Source organism: Pelobates fuscus, chromosome 3 (assembly GCF_036172605.1).
Source record: "Pelobates fuscus isolate aPelFus1 chromosome 3, aPelFus1.pri, whole genome shotgun sequence".
In the NCBI taxonomy this organism is placed as follows: domain Eukaryota; kingdom Metazoa; phylum Chordata; class Amphibia; order Anura; family Pelobatidae; genus Pelobates; species Pelobates fuscus.
In genome coordinates this window covers 189,431,633-189,450,986 of record NC_086319.1, presented here as the reverse complement: position 1 = coordinate 189,450,986, position 19,354 = coordinate 189,431,633, and the positions used below count along the sequence as shown (strand labels likewise).

General features: G+C 38.6%; 1 protein-coding gene across 1 annotated transcript in view; it reads right to left on the bottom strand.

Moving 5' to 3' along the window:
- Positions 1-19,354, bottom strand: part of GEMIN5 (gem nuclear organelle associated protein 5) — a 52,242-nt gene that overhangs the window by 5,372 nt on the left and 27,516 nt on the right. Inside the window, exons 17-28 of the mRNA XM_063447837.1 lie at positions 16,481-16,696; positions 15,831-15,941; positions 13,886-14,008; positions 13,235-13,330; positions 12,100-12,237; positions 10,255-10,402; positions 7,505-7,624; positions 6,275-6,485; positions 5,353-5,613; positions 4,421-4,583; positions 1,734-2,163; positions 204-297 (exon numbers count right to left, since the gene is read on the bottom strand). Coding sequence (XP_063303907.1) covers positions 204-297; positions 1,734-2,163; positions 4,421-4,583; positions 5,353-5,613; positions 6,275-6,485; positions 7,505-7,624; positions 10,255-10,402; positions 12,100-12,237; positions 13,235-13,330; positions 13,886-14,008; positions 15,831-15,941; positions 16,481-16,696 — 2,111 coding nt within the window. The remainder of the gene's footprint in view (positions 1-203; positions 298-1,733; positions 2,164-4,420; positions 4,584-5,352; positions 5,614-6,274; positions 6,486-7,504; positions 7,625-10,254; positions 10,403-12,099; positions 12,238-13,234; positions 13,331-13,885; positions 14,009-15,830; positions 15,942-16,480; positions 16,697-19,354) is intronic.

Below are 19,354 nucleotides of genomic sequence, written 5' to 3'. Positions count from 1 at the left end.
GCGGATGAATCCGTTACATTGTGTGAGTCACAGCAAGGGAGGTGTAGCTAGGGAAGCATAAACAACATAGTTAACTCTTAAATGGCAGAGAATTGAGAAGCCAGACTGCAGGGACATTTAATCTACTGTAAATTTTCCCCAAGCCAATTTACATGCATTTCACCACACATTTTCCTTTTTTTTTTTTAAAAAAAGAAACCTACCTTTAAATACTCTGGAAACTCTGCTAGCTTATGGTTTGCTGCAGAGAGCTTTTTCATCAGCTCTGCCAGGGACAGTGGACTTGGACCAGTTGACCTGCAGAAATAAGGAAATTAAAAAATTTGTTGTAGCAAGAAAATAAATGCGTAACTTGAGAAAAGATGAGCATATCAGAATAGCAAACATTTCAATATGTTGGGCTCCCTAGAATCATACTTAAAACGGCATAGAATAATTGCTTCCTTTTCTCTCCCTCTCTGTTCTTCTTTTCTTCCTATCTGATCTAGTTTTCTTTAAAACATAAGACAAAGTAGGGACTACTTTGTCTTATGTATTTTTCCTACGCTTGACCAGCTCAAGTGGGTTAGAGAAATTTTCCCACAATACTCAACCTTTCCTCCGTGATCTCGCGATGCCTGCTTTCACTATTCCCGAACGCCCTGTCATTTAGACAGAACGCCGATGAAACTACAGAATTTCATCCTAACAGAATGAAAACAGTTTGTCCATTCGAGTACGCCCTTCGGTACTTTTTGTTCGGATTGGAATTGTCATTCAAATTAATGAAATGCCAATCTATTTGTGCCGCGAGTAGATAGCTCCCTAATTCCCACGGTATCCTAAACCAACCAATCAGAGCGCTCGGAGTTAAATTGCAGGGCGTGGGAAGGCTTAATAAGCCTTTCCCTGCCCTGCGGAGTTCAGTCTGCATGGTGCCCTAGCTGGGTGAAGATGGATTATTTTTTTTGGCTTTGTTTGATTTTATTTTTTTCTTCAAAGTTCAAAGTTTTTGTTCAAATAATCTCCCTTATGCTAATATGAGGGTCATATTGACAGGGAGCCCTGGTTCCCGCCGATTCTATTTTCACATACAGTACAGGGTAGCTACCTCCTTGTAATAAACTAAACGAACGAAGAGGTATTCGTTCATTCGTTTGAAATTTATTTTCATTCATTTGTCTTTTTGACGAATGAGTGAATAGAAGAAATTCCCGCCCTAATGCTTAAGTGTTTAACTGGGCATGCGTGGGAATTTCACAGCGCTATCTAGTGTGGGACCTATCTAGGTCCGGGCACAAAATAAAGTTTTAAAAAATATCGGGGACCTAGGGGCATTTGGCAGTGACTAGGAGGGGAATTAGATGTAGTGTAGTCGGGTGAGGGGTTAAATAAAAAACAGATGCGGCCATGAGAGTACCGCTATTAAAACGTTTGATAAATTAGATTAACTTAATGCTTTCACATATCATAAATGCTTTAAAACACCAGTTACAAAATGATCTTGGGCTCCATATTGTAAAGCAGTATTTAAATGAGTCACTTCTGTCCAAACAGTCTTTCATCTGTGACATATTAATCAAAAAGACATCAGAGCAATTAATGACACGAAAACTAAATGCTCAGACATCAGAGTAATGTATGAAGACGGAGCAAGATAAGCTGGTGGACTCTAAGACCCAATGTGGTAAAAGTCCTCAAATTTACATTTAAACCCTTGGTGTTACCAAGTATGAATTGGGATTTTTGCTTACATTTGGCTTTCAGAAGATTTGTCTGGAGACAACGTGTTTGTGCCTGCTTCTTGCTCCAGCTCTAGAGAATTATCTTGAATCTGCCTGATTCTCTGGTGCTGTTGTATCATGTCACGTAGTGCTTTCTGAACCTCAGCAATGTCTCTCTGAGCTCTCTGAAATGCAGCATGTCTTTCTGATAACAAGACTTCAAAACCAAGCACTTCTTCCAGCATCTTATCCTCCCCAGATTGTTGCATTTCTTCAACACCTCCTGGTGGGACATCCACTACTATGTCTGCTTCTGAGTTTTTGCGGGTGGGAAGCTTGTTACTTTGACACCACCACACCTCATATAAAGATACATAAGCAATAAATGCCTGCAGACTTTCACATGCCGCCATACTCTGTTTGTTTTCTGGATTGATGTAAGTCCGCAGCTCACTGCACCCTTTAAAAGAAAAAGAAAACAATTCCAGGCATGACAAATATTGCTAAAAATCACATATCACAATTATCTGTAACCTCAAATCCAAAGTCTTACTAGAACACTATTGGGCAAGTTCATCTCAATATACAGCCGCAATAATGTAATGGAAGGATTCACAACAACACTGATTTTTTTTATTAAAAGGAACGCTCCAGCACCATAACAAGCTAATCGAAATAATGTTGTTATGGTGCCAAATGATCCCTGGTGCTGGCTTACATTTAGGGGCAGCCATAAGCTTCCAGTCTGAATCTTTTCAACAAACCGAAGGACAGGGGAGCAGAGAGATCTGGTGCTGCGATACAGAGTTTTCAATTAAGTTGTTCTAGTGCAGGAGTGTTCCGTTAACTTCAAACTGGTCCTTAAAATACTGGATATAAACTTGCCAGTAAAATCCTCACCACTGATTTGTGTTCTATCTTGAATGCAGAGGTGGAGGAGAGAACAACAATCTGCCATTTTCTTTAAATGCCTCGTTTCTTTAAAATGTATGTTATATACTGCTACAAACTGCTGGTGTGATGGTACATCCATCAATCCCTCCCGACTGGCAAAAGCTCAACCAGAAATTCCTTCCAACTGCTTTTGGGGCTATGAGGAAAAGGGTACATACCTCCACGCCCTGATGGTCCTGTCCCAAACGTAATCCTTTGCGGTCCAGTGTTGGAATATATCCGACAAAATATTTTACCAGTTGCGGTCCAATGTTGGACCTTCCTGTGAGAGTACCACCGATCCTCCGTGCCAGAACCTCCCAGTCTGTGCGCATCGCAGAGGATCGGGGGATATCTCCAGAAACAATCCGACATTGGACCGCAAGAGGCAAAATATTTTGTTGGATATATTCCAACATAGGACAGTTAATGTGATCCTTCTCCTGGAAACGTGAGTAGCCGTCCTTAATAGGAGATATAGAGAACTCAATCTCACATGGGCAACACACAAGCTTATCTTTAGGGTGTGCGCAGATTTGCGGCTCTGCTTGGCCAAGACTTGGAAGGCGGCACTGCTTTTACAAATACAAGTCGAGGCTAAAATTTGGTATGGTAACTGATGGCCCCCATTTACAAAACTACTGATCACTTCCTAAAAATTTGCAGCCCCTGGATGAAGGCCTCCTCTGTGCTCTCTGGCCCAGCTGGGAATTGCTGCTCATTGCCTTCCTTCTCTACTCTTTTTCTTCTCCTAATATCCTGGGCAGCTAGCCTACTTGACGGGTTATGGATTTTCTCTTTCCTGTAATATTATAACACACTAGGCTAGGTTAAAGAAGACTAATGAGCCAGGAACACAGACATGTACTCCTGACCCTAGAGTGTTAAAAACACCATCAAGCACCCTGGCCTCTCCTTGCTCCCTAAATATAGAAAAATCTTACGTTCATTCCAGTCTGCTGCTGGTTCTGCCCCCGATCTGCCTCTTTGGCTGACATCATCAGAAGTTATGATCTGAGCCAATCACAATGTTTTCCCATAGGAAAGCACTGGATTGGCTGAGCTCATCAAGGAAGCAGATCAGAAGCAAAGCCAAACACAGTCAATGCATCTCTATGAGGAATGTTCAGCGTCTCCAAGCAGACAGTGGAGTTGTTCTGGTGACTAGATGTGTCCCTTTAATGATTATTTTCCTGTGTTTACGATATTCCTTAGTTGGAGCTCACTCTTTGGACTTCTACTAGATAGCTATGCTCTGCTATTTATATTTCTCTCTTGTATTACTATGCAAACATTCAATAAAACATGTTAACTACATTAAAAAAAATTTATGATATACTGTTAATGCATCTATTGAAATTTCTATTTATCCAGTTATTAAAATTGATGTTCTAAACTGCAATTCCAACGGATGGCCCTAATTCCTAACAAAAGCCCCTACTTCCAGATTCCAGGTAAGAAGTCAAACCGTTTGAAAACAGTGTTGCACCTTACAATTTAAAGTGAACACCACATGTAAGAACAAAGCAGCTAAACCGGAACAATTCTCTATATCACTATTTTAGTCTAAAATGTGAAATTAATTTTGAATTCTCACTATTTACACTGTGACCAAACAGCAGAGTTGGGTTTCAACTCTTCACAGCAACTATTTCCTAGTCCTGAAAAAAATGTGCAACTTGAAGATATTTTCCAAATGACAAGTAGATTGTCAGTTTCCTGCAATTCACGGTCTAGTATGAACACCCCAAATAACATTGGAAGGTATCATTACTTGAACTTACCTTCAGGAAGAAGCAGCCTGGACACTTCTTGCATTAAGGTGAAATATCCAGCTTGTTGACAGCGTGTCAGTGTTCGTAGTAAAGCTGGTGCCGCTTCGTCCCAGTTTTTTGTGAGGTAGCTCAATGCAGAAAAAGTCACCTCATGAGAAAGCTGGAGTAGCAACTGCATGTGTAGAACAATAGAAAAATGGAATCAGCTCAAAGTCAAAGATAGATCCAGGATTTACATGTGAAGTCTTACTCATTGAATAATCGATCCGTTCAGAAATAGATTATAAAGATGTGGATTTGTTCGGCCAACCTGAAAGATATTTGTGCACAAGTCTAGTCCCTAACATTAGATAATACCATGATCTAGATTAGATAAAATCACTGTTTATATTAAACAAAATGAGTACCGTAGTCCTTTTATATTACTGTATTCTTACAAGGTATATAAACTCACATGGTAGAAACTTAATTTTTTTAACTAAATTTATATTTGAAGAATCTGCTGATTATATGCTGTTAATTTAGCACTTTGCACAGGAGCATGTGAGCAATTTATCTCTTCGAATACACTCTGCAGCTATCAGAAAATTTAAATACTTAAAATATAGTTAGTAACATACTTTAAAACCCCTTAAGGACCAAACTTCTAGAATAAAAGGGAATCATGACATGTCACACATGTCATGTGTCCTTAAGGGGTTAAGCACTGACGTACACATCACATGAAGTACAAAAAATAATGTGTATAGTGTCTTCTTATCACAAATAGCTGCAGTCCACCTACAAGGTGGATTTGTTTGTATTTGTACACACCACATGGTTTAGTTTATTTTAAATTCAGAATCTTTATTATTTTTAGATCTTCAGCTAAATCTGAAACTATAGCTGAAGGATTAGCTGAAAGAGAGTACATTGTAAATGTAAGAGGCACTCAATGTTACCTGCTTTGGGTAGGTGTTCGCGGTAGTCGGAGGGGTTTCAGAGGTGCATAGTTGCTGGTAAGCTTCACTGTACTGATCTGCAGCGTTTACGCCAAGCTCACTCTGCCACAGTCCTATCAATCTGGTAATGAAGGATTCCTGGGTGATACACTGCACCCAATCATGGAAACATGGAGCATGTTGTGTCTTCCAATCCACTGGTGTCTTCTCTTCCAAGACACTGTACAACAGTTCGCTTGTGCAGAAAACTAGCCTCTGACCCTAGGAATCACAAACAAGAAACGTACTTTTAGGTCTACAGGTTACACTGTACACATTTCTGGATAGATACACTCAGTAGACGAACATTTGATATCTTGATAGAATTAGTAGGACAACGAACACTTTGGTTTCAGTAGCTTTGTGTAGTCCATTAGGTTTTGCTGTTTCACTGAACTGCCAAATCTAGCATTTTAATTAATTTAGCACTGAAAGTATCATCCCTTTTATTATGGGATGCTCAAACACTACCAAGTCTTAAATTAAGTAAATGTTTGTTTCATTATTATTTTCTCTAGGTGTGATTAATTCCAACTGTGATACAAGGAAATAAATACTAAAAGACCACATGACCTTAATAAATTATACATGTCTTAAAAGATTATTGTGTAGACTGAGTACCATTGTAAACCTACTTCAACAGTAATAGGTCAAATTTGATTACAAAGGTAAAGGAACACAGCTTTTTTCTTGTTATTAACATTACAATCTATCCTTGAAAGCAGTGAATTACCCCTGACATGTTTGATCTTGCTACTAAAGTTCCAAACAGTTCTTTCATCTTTCTTTTGTTTACTATCGGTCATAACCAACAATGCACAATACTTGATTGTAAAATATTATGGTTCTGAAAGGCTTAATCAGTATAGTGGAATCACCTTACCAACAAATTGTGATGCTGCTGTAAAGCCTGCTGAGCTCCCACCCAGTTCTTTGTAGTCACAAACTCCTGGGCACAGCGAAGGGCAAATGAAGCAGCCAGCTCCTTTTCCCCCGCTATTAAAGCAAGCTTGGATGCTGTGCTTAGGGATAACAGATCTCCTTTTTTGGCAAGTACTTTGGCTGCATCATACGGAGAGGATGCCCCTAAATAACTGAAAGACAAAAAACCAGAGAAAATGTAAGCAGGTACACGAAAGCAGATACAAACATACTATCAACATTTAAGAAAGTGAGCTGCTATTAGACTCTGTAAACAGGATTTGTATATTAGCCATTTATATATCAATTTATATAAAGCTGCATTTTAACATTAAAGATAATCCACTGAATTCTCTGTATATAAGAATTTTGTAGATGTACCCCCCAATGAAAACATGCATACATTTATTCTGCATTTTTTCATTAGGGGGGGTATATCAAAACACAGCTTGCAAAAGCTGCAGATCTCTTTTACCCAGCACAGACTGAGTCAGAGAGCTCCACATGTGCACATTTACAATGCTTCTCAGTGAGCTGTAAGAAGAGAGAAGAATACCTCTATCAAACAGCTAGAGAGGAGTTCCTTCTTCTCAAGTTTAAAAAGTGCATTTTTTTTATTGAATTCAGAACTTTTATAAAATGTCACAAGTGTGACAGACTCCAGACACATTTTGAGACATAAGACATTTTTTTAATTAATAAAAAAAAGAAAAAAAACACTTGCAGAAAATTTCTGTAAGAAGTTGATTTTCAATAATCAAGGATTTATAAAAATACACTAGGTGGTTGCTTGATTCATTTTTGGGTGCCATGTATCTTGAATTATTTATAGTTTTAGAGTGTGCCTTTGTTCTAATATCTCTCGCCACGTCCAACATCAACAGCTACACTTACCAGCAGTAGCTCCGATTAACACTAGTTCATTCATTGTATGCAATTTTCTGGTGACCATGCAATAGTTTGGACATACAAGTCTCTCTGCAAATATCTTACGTCCAGTATTGCTGGATATAAAACTGTGGTGGTTGCTGGTTTCAAATGTTACCTTTAACCTCCTTTCATCAGGAGTAATAACCAGAAGAAATACTGTGTATATCTCTATGTCTGAATGATTTTACTAATAAATATATTAACATAAAATATAAACATCACAGTATCTTGAACACACATCAGTTAGCTATGGTCCACTTACCATTTAGCAGCCATGGAGTAGTGTCCATCTTGTTCTAAAACTGCAGCCCATGCCGTGTACAGCTCCCGCAGAACAGGGTCATCAGGGAGGAGGCGAGATTTGGCCACAGCTATGGCTTCCCTAAAAACAGAAAATTAATAAATGCAATGGGTACTCAAAAACACTTAACACTGAGATAAAGTGAGAAAAGGAAAGTTATAACGGTTTAGATACACAAGGTCACAAAGTTAGTCTCCTCCTTTATGGTGTTGATTTCATTTATGTATTTAAATGTTTCTATCATATCCCCCCGTCTCGTCTTTCCTCCAAGCTATACATGTTAAATCCTTTAACCTGTCCTCGTACATTTTCCCTCCAATCTATGAACCAGTTTAGTTGCCCTTCTCTGAACTCTTGCCAAAGTGTCAATATCCTTCTGGAGATACGGTCTCCAGAACTGTGTATAATAGTCCAAGTGAGGTCTCACCAGTGTTCTGTACAATGGCATGAGCACTTCCCTCTTTCTACTGCTAATACCTCTCCCTACAAAACCAAGAATTCTGCTAGCATTTCCTGCTGCTCTATTACATTGTCTGCCTACCTTTAAGTCATCAGAAATAATTACCCCTAAATCCCTTTAATCAGATGTTGAGGTTAGGACTGTATAAAATAATCTATACTCTACCCATGAGGTTTTTATGCCCAAGATGCATTATCTTGCACTTATGCATATTAAATGTCAGCTGCCACGGCTCTGACCATTTTCTAGTTTACCATTTGGCTTATCCCCACATGGAACATCAACCTGCCTGTCACACAGACACTGCTTAACCCATTCAACAATATTGGAATCCAAACTTAAAGATTGCAGTTTATTGATAAGCCTTCTATGTGCAACAGTGTAAAAAGCCTTACTGAAATCTATAATTATAAACAAATAATCTTGATGTATGGGCTCAGTGGTTGGAATGGATTAAAGAATGCAATCCTAAGTGAAACATCTTAAAAGGATACTCCAGTCTTACTGTGGGCACCAATAAAACTTAAATTACATTTTACAGACTTTGACCTCATATTAGTGCTTTGTTTTTTTCGCATTCAATTCTGTTTTACTAAAAAAAGAAAGAAAGATTTTGCAGTGTAACTGAAAGGCCTTAGCCAGGTCCTCTCTTCACAAAAAGCAACTTCCATTTTAGATGCATCTATGTCAAGCTGATGGCATCAATCTGAAACTCCACCAATCACTGTCCTTTTATTATTCCTCCCCATTACCCTTAGCATGGCTCTGAAATACTATACAGTTAAAAGGACAGTGATTGGCTGTGGGTTCAGATGACTGCTACACTTTACCTTCCAATCTGAAGGACTTTTGAGAAATGGGACGATGCGACTAAGAAAGTGAAGTTATGCTGCAGAAAGCATAACATTTTTTTTCTCCTTTTAAGTAAAAAAACTAAACAAAAAAGAGCAGGGAGAAACCTAGATAATAGATATGAGGCTAAAACCCATGAAATGGACCTAAAGTTGTGTTATAGTGTCCATAGTGGTCTTTTAAAAGTGGATAGGCTACGGTTTGTCTGTATAAAAACTCTTGTCCTAACTCAGTCTATATGTTGCATTTTATCCTATAATGTGCATTATTTTCAACTGACTGCAATACTAGATATGTTCATTTTGTTCCTATTTTTTGTAGACTGATGAATAGATGAGGTCAAGCCAGGATAGGGCAGTAAAGAAGTTAGAATTAGTGAGGTGTGTGAAGAGGAAGATGGCTCAATTTTGGAATTTCAATAACATTCTGATTTTATTAGCCTTCAGAAAGAAGAGTCATGAAGTATATTAATACCTGCACTTACACAGTATCTACTCCTCACACAACATAAAATCTGTAAAACTGTATTTTTATGTTCGCTGTTCCTTAAGCTGTGTATTGTATCATTTTTGGTCTTTAAGTCAACACCACTGCTGAGAATTGCATGTTCCGGGTGTGCCCCAAATTCCTTTTTTTTACTTTACTATGCAAGTTTGGAGTCCAGACCAGATTCCTTTTGGGTCAAGAATTCCACCCCCTGTTTCAGATGCCCCTTTGGTGGTGACCACAGGAAATTATAAATTTGAGGACGTTTTGGATAGCAATGTCACTTTAATGATTATTTTCATTTGATACAGTGCAGATATATGATTTGCATTCTGAGTACATACATCAAAGCATATATATATACTGTATTTTTATGTGTGCTGTGCTCCTTGGTCTGATATTGTATACATTTTGGTCCCTACAGCAGCGCCATTGCTGAGAAATGCATGTTCAGTTGTGTTCCCAATTTCCCTTTAGAATAGAACATGTAGACCAGGCCTGCACAACCTATGACCCCCCCCATAGTAAATGCCTATGATTCATTTAATGAAACGCATAGCAATGTTATCATGGGAGTTGTAGTTTAAAACATCTGGGTAGGGGGGCCGCAGGTTGTGGAGGCCTGATGTAGACATTATGTGATAAGATAAACATAACAGGTTCAGTTAAAGGCTGAATCACACTGAAAAGCCAAAGTTGGCAAATAAAGATGTAATTACAATATAAACAAAAACAGAAAATATTTATATTCTAATGTTGATACTTTGTCTTGTGTATATGTAATAAAAACTATGAATCAATGAATAAGGCCCAACAGTGCAGCTGTAATAAAGCTATACTATGCAGCATCCAACATATTTTGCTTGAAAGGAAGGCTGTCCTCTTCCATGATGCATCTATCACACTCACTGACCTGTAAAGATGGTTTCCCCTCAGGAGTTGCACAGCTTCATAGACTTTGTTAATGGAAAGCAGATGGGATGCAGCCTTTATGTATTGTTCCTGGAAGCAAAGTTGCTTAACAAAGGCTTCAACGGTCCACATCCAGACCTTGTATCCAGCTACGGAGACATAGGAAAGAGGCAATCTTTGCGGTTAGTCATGGATATATGGCTTTTGGAAAATTTTATTCTTGCACTAATTGAAAAATCTAGGCCAGAATAACACAAACATAAACACAAAAACTCAATGTCTGTGTGTCTCCAAAAAACACATTGGATGATAAAGGAAGAAGTTTTGACAGCATCAGTGACATCACATAGCGCAAGAAGCATATGGTTTTCCTTCTTGTGTGATGTTCCACAGGCAGGTGAAATTCTTATAGTTTGAATTTACAGTTGAAGTGAATTCATTTGTAAGGATGCTTTTAAATGTGTGACTGCAGTTTGGTTTTTAATGATGTTTTTGATCTTTGCAATGTTACACTATGTGCACGTTGTCTTCTTTTTTTATGTCCAACACTCAATAGCTTGGTGAATCATTTCATTGAACTTGTACATCAGAAAATTAGCTTGTGAATTATATTCAAACAGTTTTTTTGGAGTGCTGCAAACATTTTTTATTTTGTTTCTTTAAATACCGTATATACTCGAGTATAAGCCGAGTTTTTTAGCACATTTTTTGTGCTGAAAAACCCCAACTCGGCTTATACTCGAGTCAATAGTCTGTATTATGGCAATTTACATTGCCATAATACAGACTGGAGGAGAGGGGGGCTGGCAGAGCTGTAACTTACCTTTCCTGCAGCTCCTGTCAGCTTCCTCCTCCTCCGCGCCGTCCGTTCAGCACCTCGGTCAGCTCCCAGTGTAAGTCTCGCGAGAGCCGTGGCTCTCGCGAGACTTACAGTGGGAGCTGACAGAGGGAGCTGAACGGACGGCGCAGAGGAGGAGGAAGCTGACAGGAGCTGCAGGAAAGGTAAGTTACAGCTCTGCCAGCCCCCCTCTCCCCCCCCCACTGAACTACCAATGCTGGACCACCAGGGAGTGAGAGCCCCCCTCCCTGGCCAGCTAGCAAGCAGGGAGGGGGGAGGAAAAAAAAATTAGTAATAAGAAAAAAAATAATAATTAAATAATAAATAATACAAAAAATAATAATAATTAAATTAAATAAATAAAAATAATAAATAATAATTAAAAAAAAATTAAAATAATAATAAAAAAAATTGCCCACCCCCCACCAAGGCTCTGCAACACACACACACACACACACACACACGCTGCACTCATACACACACGCTGCACTCATACACACACACACACACTGCATTCATTATACACACACTGTAAATAAATATTCAATTAATATATATTTTTTAGGATCTAATTTTATTTAGAAATTTACCAGTAGCTGCTGCATTTCCCACCCTAGTCTTATACTCGAGTCAATAAGTTTTCCCAGTTTTTTTGGGTAAAATTAGGGGCCTCGGCTTATATTCGGGTCGGCTTATACTCGAGTATATACGGTATGTTTAAACCTCATTTAGCCTGTGCTTTGCAGACTGCTCAAAACATTGCCATTAGGGCATAAACCAATTGGAATATGTTTCCTTACAGTCCCACTCACCGGTATCCTATGTTACAACCTTTCAAGCAAAGAAAAATGCAGATGCTCTACGGAAGTTTCGGTATGATACATACATATATCATACCATGTTATGGGCAAAACAGAAGAACGCTCAGCAGTCTTACCGTCTCAAAGGTTTAGGTTCCTATTTATTAACACAAGTATAGTTGTTGCCATCGTCTGCTAATTGACTTACCCATCGGAGCCAAAGCCACTAGTTGGTCTGTCAGTTCTCCTCTTTCAGCAGCCAGCTGCAAGGTTCCCTTCAAGTCCCCTTTCCATAGCATGATTTGATGCTGCAGCTCTGGGTGCCCACTCTCCAGGTGTGCTTTTCCTGTATAAGTGATAAGTAAAGAGAACAGACAACAAGTAGGATTAGTGAAAGTATTTAAAGGATCACTATAGGGTCAGGAACATAAACATGTATTCCTGACCCTATAGTGTTAAAACCACCATCTAGCCCCCATGAGCCCCTCATGCCCCCATAAATATAGCAACATCTTACTGTATTCAAGCCATAAGCTGTAACTCTGCATGCAGTTTGCCTAAAAAAAAAACCAAAAAAAAAAAACAAGCAGTCTGCTGACATCATCAGAAGTGGTAGCCTGATCCAATCACAATGCTTCCCCATAGGATTGGCCGAGACTGACAAAGAGGCAGATCAGAGGCAGAGCAAGCATGATTCAAACACAGCCCTGGCCAATCAGCATCTCCTCATAGAGATGAATTGAATCAATTAATCTCTATGAGGAAAGTTCAGTGTCTGCATGCAGAAGGAGGAGAAACTGAATGTTTGGATGCATTTTAGGCAGCCATGACCCAGGAAGGATCTCTAACAGCTGAGGAGTGGCCAGTGAAATTATCACTAGGCTGTAATGTAAACACTGCATTTTCTCTCAAAAGAGAAAAAGTTCTGAAGGTAATGATTCTACTCACCAGAACAAATTCAATAAGCTGTAGTTGTTCTGGTAACTATAGTGTCCCTTTAACCCCTTAAGGACACATGACATGTGTGACATGTCATGATTTCCTTTTATTCCAGAAGTTTGGTCCTTAAGGGGTTAAAGGAATATTAATGATTAGAAATAAAACAATTTTTTTTTTTTTTTAACAGAACCAGGCTGTACTATCTATATGGCCGACTGTATTCAGATCACATACGTCTACATAAATACAGAGGTCTGTCTGAGTGACAGCCACAAGAGACGTGGGGACTGCAAAATGTAAACCCTGCCATTTCTCAGGAAACAGAAAAGTAGCGGCATCTGTACACCAAAATAACTTCATTGAGATGAAATGATTTTGGTGCTTGGATTATCCCTTTAACAAACCTTCTTCTTCCATCAGGCGATACAAAGTAGCGCGATCGCTGTAGAGTCCCAGATGCACAGCGTCCTCCGAAAGGGCAGGATTTCCTTCTTGTAATTCTGGAGGAAACAGAAAATAAATAGAGATAGAATTGACATTGACTTTCTTTGCAGTCACTGACACACCTGATCATTTCCTGACTTATATTAACCAAGCCACGATGTGAAAATGTACAGCTCTAACTAGCAAGGCTTACATCAGCTTTTCTTCAATGCAATAGTAAGTTAGTTTGTTTGTAACCTCATTGCAATAATTAGCACTGGACTGTATGAATATTATTATTTATGTGAGTGACAACATTATCACAAATCCAATTACTAACCTATAATAAGAAATGCAAAAGATGAATCTGCTGCAATGTATACAGCTTCGAGGGAAAATAACCCTGTGTGCTAGGCACCCCAACACAAGGATTTATATGGAAAAAGTGGTTGTGGCTTATACAAGGAAATAACATAAAACGTTTTAGCTCACTTTCATATTCACAAAATCTGATTCAAACAATTGCACACGTACTATCAGGCACTGAGGAAAATAGCAATTTGCATTTAATGAATCACTCCTTAGATATACACAGAATATTGTAAAAAAAACTACGCATGCATTCCTGCTACCTTTAACGCATAAAGCTGTTGCCAGTTTCACACAATCCTGATGCTGATCTTCCTTGGAGCGGTGATCCTTGCTGGTGCTGAGTGGAAGCAGAGAGCGAGGCTTTTTTTTCCTGCTGGGGAACTCTATGAGAGAACAAGCAACAAAGGAAGCATGGATTAAATCATTTAACCCAAGCAGAGTAATCATGTAGTATTATAACTTTTACAGAACAAGTTAAGAACTTCTGACCTGCAACAGTAACATGTGAGCCACAAAAGTCAAAGGAAAATTGGTTGAAAGGATCATGAACATAGATTTAAAAAAAAAAAGTGAAACTTAAAGGGACACTCTAGGCCTCTAAAGCACCTTAACTTCTTGAAGTGCTTTATGTGTGGAGAATGTGTCCTCTTGTTTTGTTTTTTTTGAAAAAAAAGGTAAGATTTCAATAGAAATTTCCACTTTTATAAGATAACCTTGGTGGCGGTGCAACACCCTGGCTGTCCATTAGACAACAGGTTCTGTTACTGCCTGGTTTGTTAAGCTCAGTGGATCTAAATCTAAGAGGCAGCAATTGCCAATAGCATATGCCTTACAAAGACTTCTCATTGAGCTGGGAAGTCTGGGATTGGACAGCCACCGAAAGTGTGGGCAGAGTTAGCAGAGGAGAGATTGCAAAAGCTTCAGAAAAGAGACCTGCAGCTTTTACAAGCGGTTTTCACATATACACTAGTTAGACTTTTAGCTGAAGGTATATTAAGGACTAATCATTAATTAGAACACTTAGTCTTAAACATTCGTCCCCAATGGCTATGACTGATTGTTCTAATTCATGCAACGTTTAGGAGTGCATCACTATCATCTGTAGGGTGAGTCTAAATGAATCATTCTGCTGCTAATAATTGGATTATAGTGTTGTTGTGGTAGCAGAAGTATACCTTTACATTTAATCTCACATGCCAAGTGGGGATGACTGGTGATTTTGAAAGATATTGACACCATCTAGTGGTCATTATCGTTCTCTACAAGCCTTAGTCATCCTTATGACCACATATATATATATATACACAGGCATTGTCACTGGCAACCTCGGCACAATGACAGTCTGCATTTGCATTGCTTTTAGAATATTTGATAAAGATTTCTTATTTTAATTACTTAAAATTCAAGGAGTACTCTAATTTTAGAAATACAAACCTGAATTTCTAACGATAGTGTGGCCTCCTGCAAGTTTAGTAACACTAAAATAAGTAAGATTACTTATCTTCTAACCAGCCATTGAGCAAGCTGCCGCTCCTCTTTCGGCTAAGATCACCAGTAGGTGGTCAAAAGCTTGCTTATATAAGGGAAATGGCCCACTGCGCCAATCAGCATTACCTCATAGAAACGCATTAACTCAATGCATTTCTATGGGAAGAATTTTGTGCCATCATGCTGAGCATGAAGACGTAGAACGTCGGTCTTGCAAAGGTCCCAAGACCACGACAGAAAGCAGCTCTAATGGCTCCTGTCTAATTGACATCCACTAGAGGTGTTCTAACATCTCAATCTAAACAAAGTTTTTACTTACAAACGGCGGTGTTTACAATTGAGAGACTGCAGGGACAGTCTGTTTGCACCATAACCACTACAATAGGCAGTCTTATACTTGAGTCTTACTCTTTTCAATCTACATCCCTAGCCCTCTTAACCAATTCTCCTTCTACTTCAAATACTAGGAGTTACCTCCCATTCTTCAGGATCAGTGCCATTTCATTACAATTATTGCTAATACTGCTCCCATTTTGTAAGAGATCAACATAGGTCAGACATAAAAACAAAGACATTTTTAGATCAATTTTAGCATATGATCACTGCATTTAAGGTGTTACACGGAAATCGCAAAAATACATCTTTTTCAATGTTTTAATTTTGAGATTTCCTGATAAGACAGAAAAAAAATCCATACAGGATGAGATATACCTTTACCTGTCCTGTCTTTAAGATGATCTTTTCTTAGAGTTATGGTCTTAGGGGATGGGCTTAAGCTATGGTCCTCTAAAGCAGATGATGATGGTTGAGCCTGAGTTTCTGAAGCAGCTGCAAGTTTAAGAAAAACAAAACAAAAAAAAAACAAAAACAATTAAGAATACAGTTTTCATACAGGAGGGGTAGGGATGTGAAATTTGTATCGTACGACTCCTAGGACATGCCGTTCCGGGCACCGGGCAGGCAGTATGTTTGGGCGTTTAGCCTAATAAACCATATGAAGCACACAGCTGTATACTCAAACAGAGCAGTTAAAATATTAAAGTTTTAAAATGAAAGAGTCCTTAGGCATCTTTATTATTATAATAGACAAGGGACCAGCACTCTATCTGGGACATGGATGTCAGTGGGGGCCTCATGTTCAAATCCAGAGTCAACTCTAAGCAGTTAGGTGACTGTGTATGCTAGTAATGGTGTGTGTAAGTTTGCGTGTGCTATCTATGGGACTGTGAATAATTGTCCGTCTATGTATATTTGGGGAGAGAGTGTATAGATTAAACTGGCTTGGGGCAGCCAAGAACCTAAATATGTTACTGGCCCTAAATAATTGCAGAAACTAGGTCACCATCTTTGCACTACAGGTACAGTACCTTCCTGGGGAACTTTCTCCAAAGTCATCTGCTCAGAAGTCATATGATCCTCCTCTTGATCCGATGTCCCATTCTGTGCACAAGAAAGATTATCTGTTTCACCTCCCATTACATCTGCAGTCACCTCTTGTTTAGGGCTGTCTGGTTTCTTCTTTTTCTTGGGTTTAGGTTTGGTCAGAACAAAACGTTTCTTTTCTAATTCAGCTGCTTTTTTGCCTGCAATCATATAATAATTAGAAAATAGCTGCAAAAAGCCGTTTTTTCCATGCTGTTCTTCCAATAAACCTTTAATATAAAGCTGTTAACAATAAGTGGATAAAAAGGCACATTTTAATATGTGCCAGTGTTTAAAGTAGTAGTATTTTCAGATTGGCTGTGGGTACTATGGGTACCTACCACCTGCCATACTCTCTAACTGGTAATTTAATGATGGGGTTAGTGCTAGCAGAATGCTACCACTCCCTCGATATTTACTGTTAGTGGTATAAGGAGTGGATGTGCTCTACACTATTGTGGGTCACTCCCATTATGTTTGATTGGAGGTGTGGTTCTGGAAGAAGGTTTTGAAATCGGACTCATTCCCAAATTCACTTCCCTTGCCCGATAGCAGATTGGTGCTCGTGTTACATAGGGTATTTTCCTTTGTCTCTTCCCCTCCCTCTGCTCTTTGATTGGTGGATCAGCTTCATTGCTCAAAGTTAAAGATACTATATATATTTTGGCACTTTCAAAGCTTGGTTCTGTGTCCTGGGTGAAGGTGCAGCTATAGCGCCAAAACACGCATCGGGCACTGTGTTGCTTAACACTTATTTGCATTTTTTTTGTTTGCAGATTGGGGGGGGGGGCTTGTAGTATACTGGGAAAGCCAATATATTGTGACATTGGTGAATGCATTTTCCTAGTCAGCAATAGGAGATCAGGTTTGGTAACCTTTCTTTCACGGTTTATGTGATTCCCAGCTCCCCTTTACTATATTTTTACTACAGAGAGTGACATTGATAGTAGTTCATATATTGTATCTAGAAACTTGTGCTACTAAATGTAATTTATGTCTGGCTATCACCAGAAAAACTGTCTCTCTAATGTTTACATTAAGAATATTTTTTTATTAAGAGACATTTGTAGTTCTTTTAGCCCTCAGGGAAATCTATTAAAGGCTCTGATGAATTGCTCCTTTCAAGAAATGTTTAGTCAATTAACCCCTATACTGTGGAGGTGTTTAGAATTTGTTCTCCCCCCCCCTTTGCAATAAAGTTATTTGTGGATTTCTTTATACTTATGGGAACTCACTTGTGTCTTGTATACCCCTTTAGCGTATATTTGACTTTAGTTGTGGTATGTGTGCAGTACTGGGTTACCCCCATATCTAGGTCCCCAGCAAGACAGGAAGTTCATGGGAGATTATGTTCACCTTCGCGGAAGTGATGCAACACTAGATGCTCGTTGCTTCACTTCCTTCTCTAAGTGGATTCAGCAGAGGTGATGAAAGAGTACACTCTACCTCTAAAAGCAATGTGACTGGCCAAATATTGTACAATTCGGCCAATCATAGGAGGAAGCAAATTATCAATGGGAAAAGCTTAATTGGCGAAACGCGTCTCGATTGCACTGGAAGGAGCTGTGGATAGCATATATATCTTTGTTAGTATTTTGTTTATTTAATTTATTTTAAGTTTTTTTAACTGCACTTTTTGTGATTCTAATAAAGCACTATTAGGAAGTTTCAAGTCATGTGGATTCCTGGTACCTTACTCTCAACAAAGAAGGTGTCCCCTATATAGAAACACTAAGAGCCAAGTACAATAGGTTCTTTGCAAGGTGAGCAGTAACCTGCATTTCTTTTTATTGTATTACTATCAGAAGGTTATACAATAGGAGCTGTGCTCCTTTTCCCCTTTGTCTCCCCATTGTTGGAGATCTGGGATCCAACATTTGGTTTATCAAAAGGGTGGGCCCCTTGTACTAGTACATATGCTATTACACTAAGAACCAAGTATACCCTGCTCTTTAAAAGATGAGCAGCAATTTATATTTCACATTATTTATGCCATTTTAGAAGGTGTTGAATGATGAGCAGTGCTCCCTTCTGCTTTGTCTTTTTTTAGTTTCCCTGGATTTGAACACAAAAGAGGCCCTAATTTACCAACACTGATATGCTCTGAGTCTATCCTCGTCAGGCTCTGCTCTATGTGAGTGCACTTTAGCTTTTTGGGGGCTTATTACACTATTGTGCATACATTTCTTTCCTCTAGTATACTCTGTAAAGATCGGTACTGCTCCCTTATTGTTTAAGGATACGTTATTTATATTTAGTGCTCCACTAGGTTTACGTGAGTGGGTTTGTATCACTCGGTCCACCCCTTTAATTTGATCAACAGCCTCGATGTAGAATTTTTAAAATTTGGATTCGATCACCAGTTATAGTGTTACATTTTGTAACAGCACATACTTCTTCTGCTGTACCAGACTATGCTCACTGCATCTGAAAATGTCCTGAGGGGCAGAGAGAAACATGTCATGTGAGGAGATAGACACAAGACAGTGTGCAGCAAGGAAGCGCCATGGGTACAAGAATGATAAAAGTGACTTTCTAGCATTTAGGCTCTTCAGGCTCTACCTGCTTCTTTATTTTAACGTCTTTATCTCTTTTTTTTTTTCAATGTTAAATTTTTTATTTTCATTTCTTACATGCACAGAAAAAGCAACATAAATTATAAACAATAATAAAACACAATAACGTGAAATTAAATTAAATAAAAAAACAAATAAAATAAATTACATTTTGCTCTTGCCTTAATTTCATTTGTTATCCTTATATTCAACTCATACAAGTGTGCAAAGTAAAAATAATTGACATTGACAACTAGTTCTTAC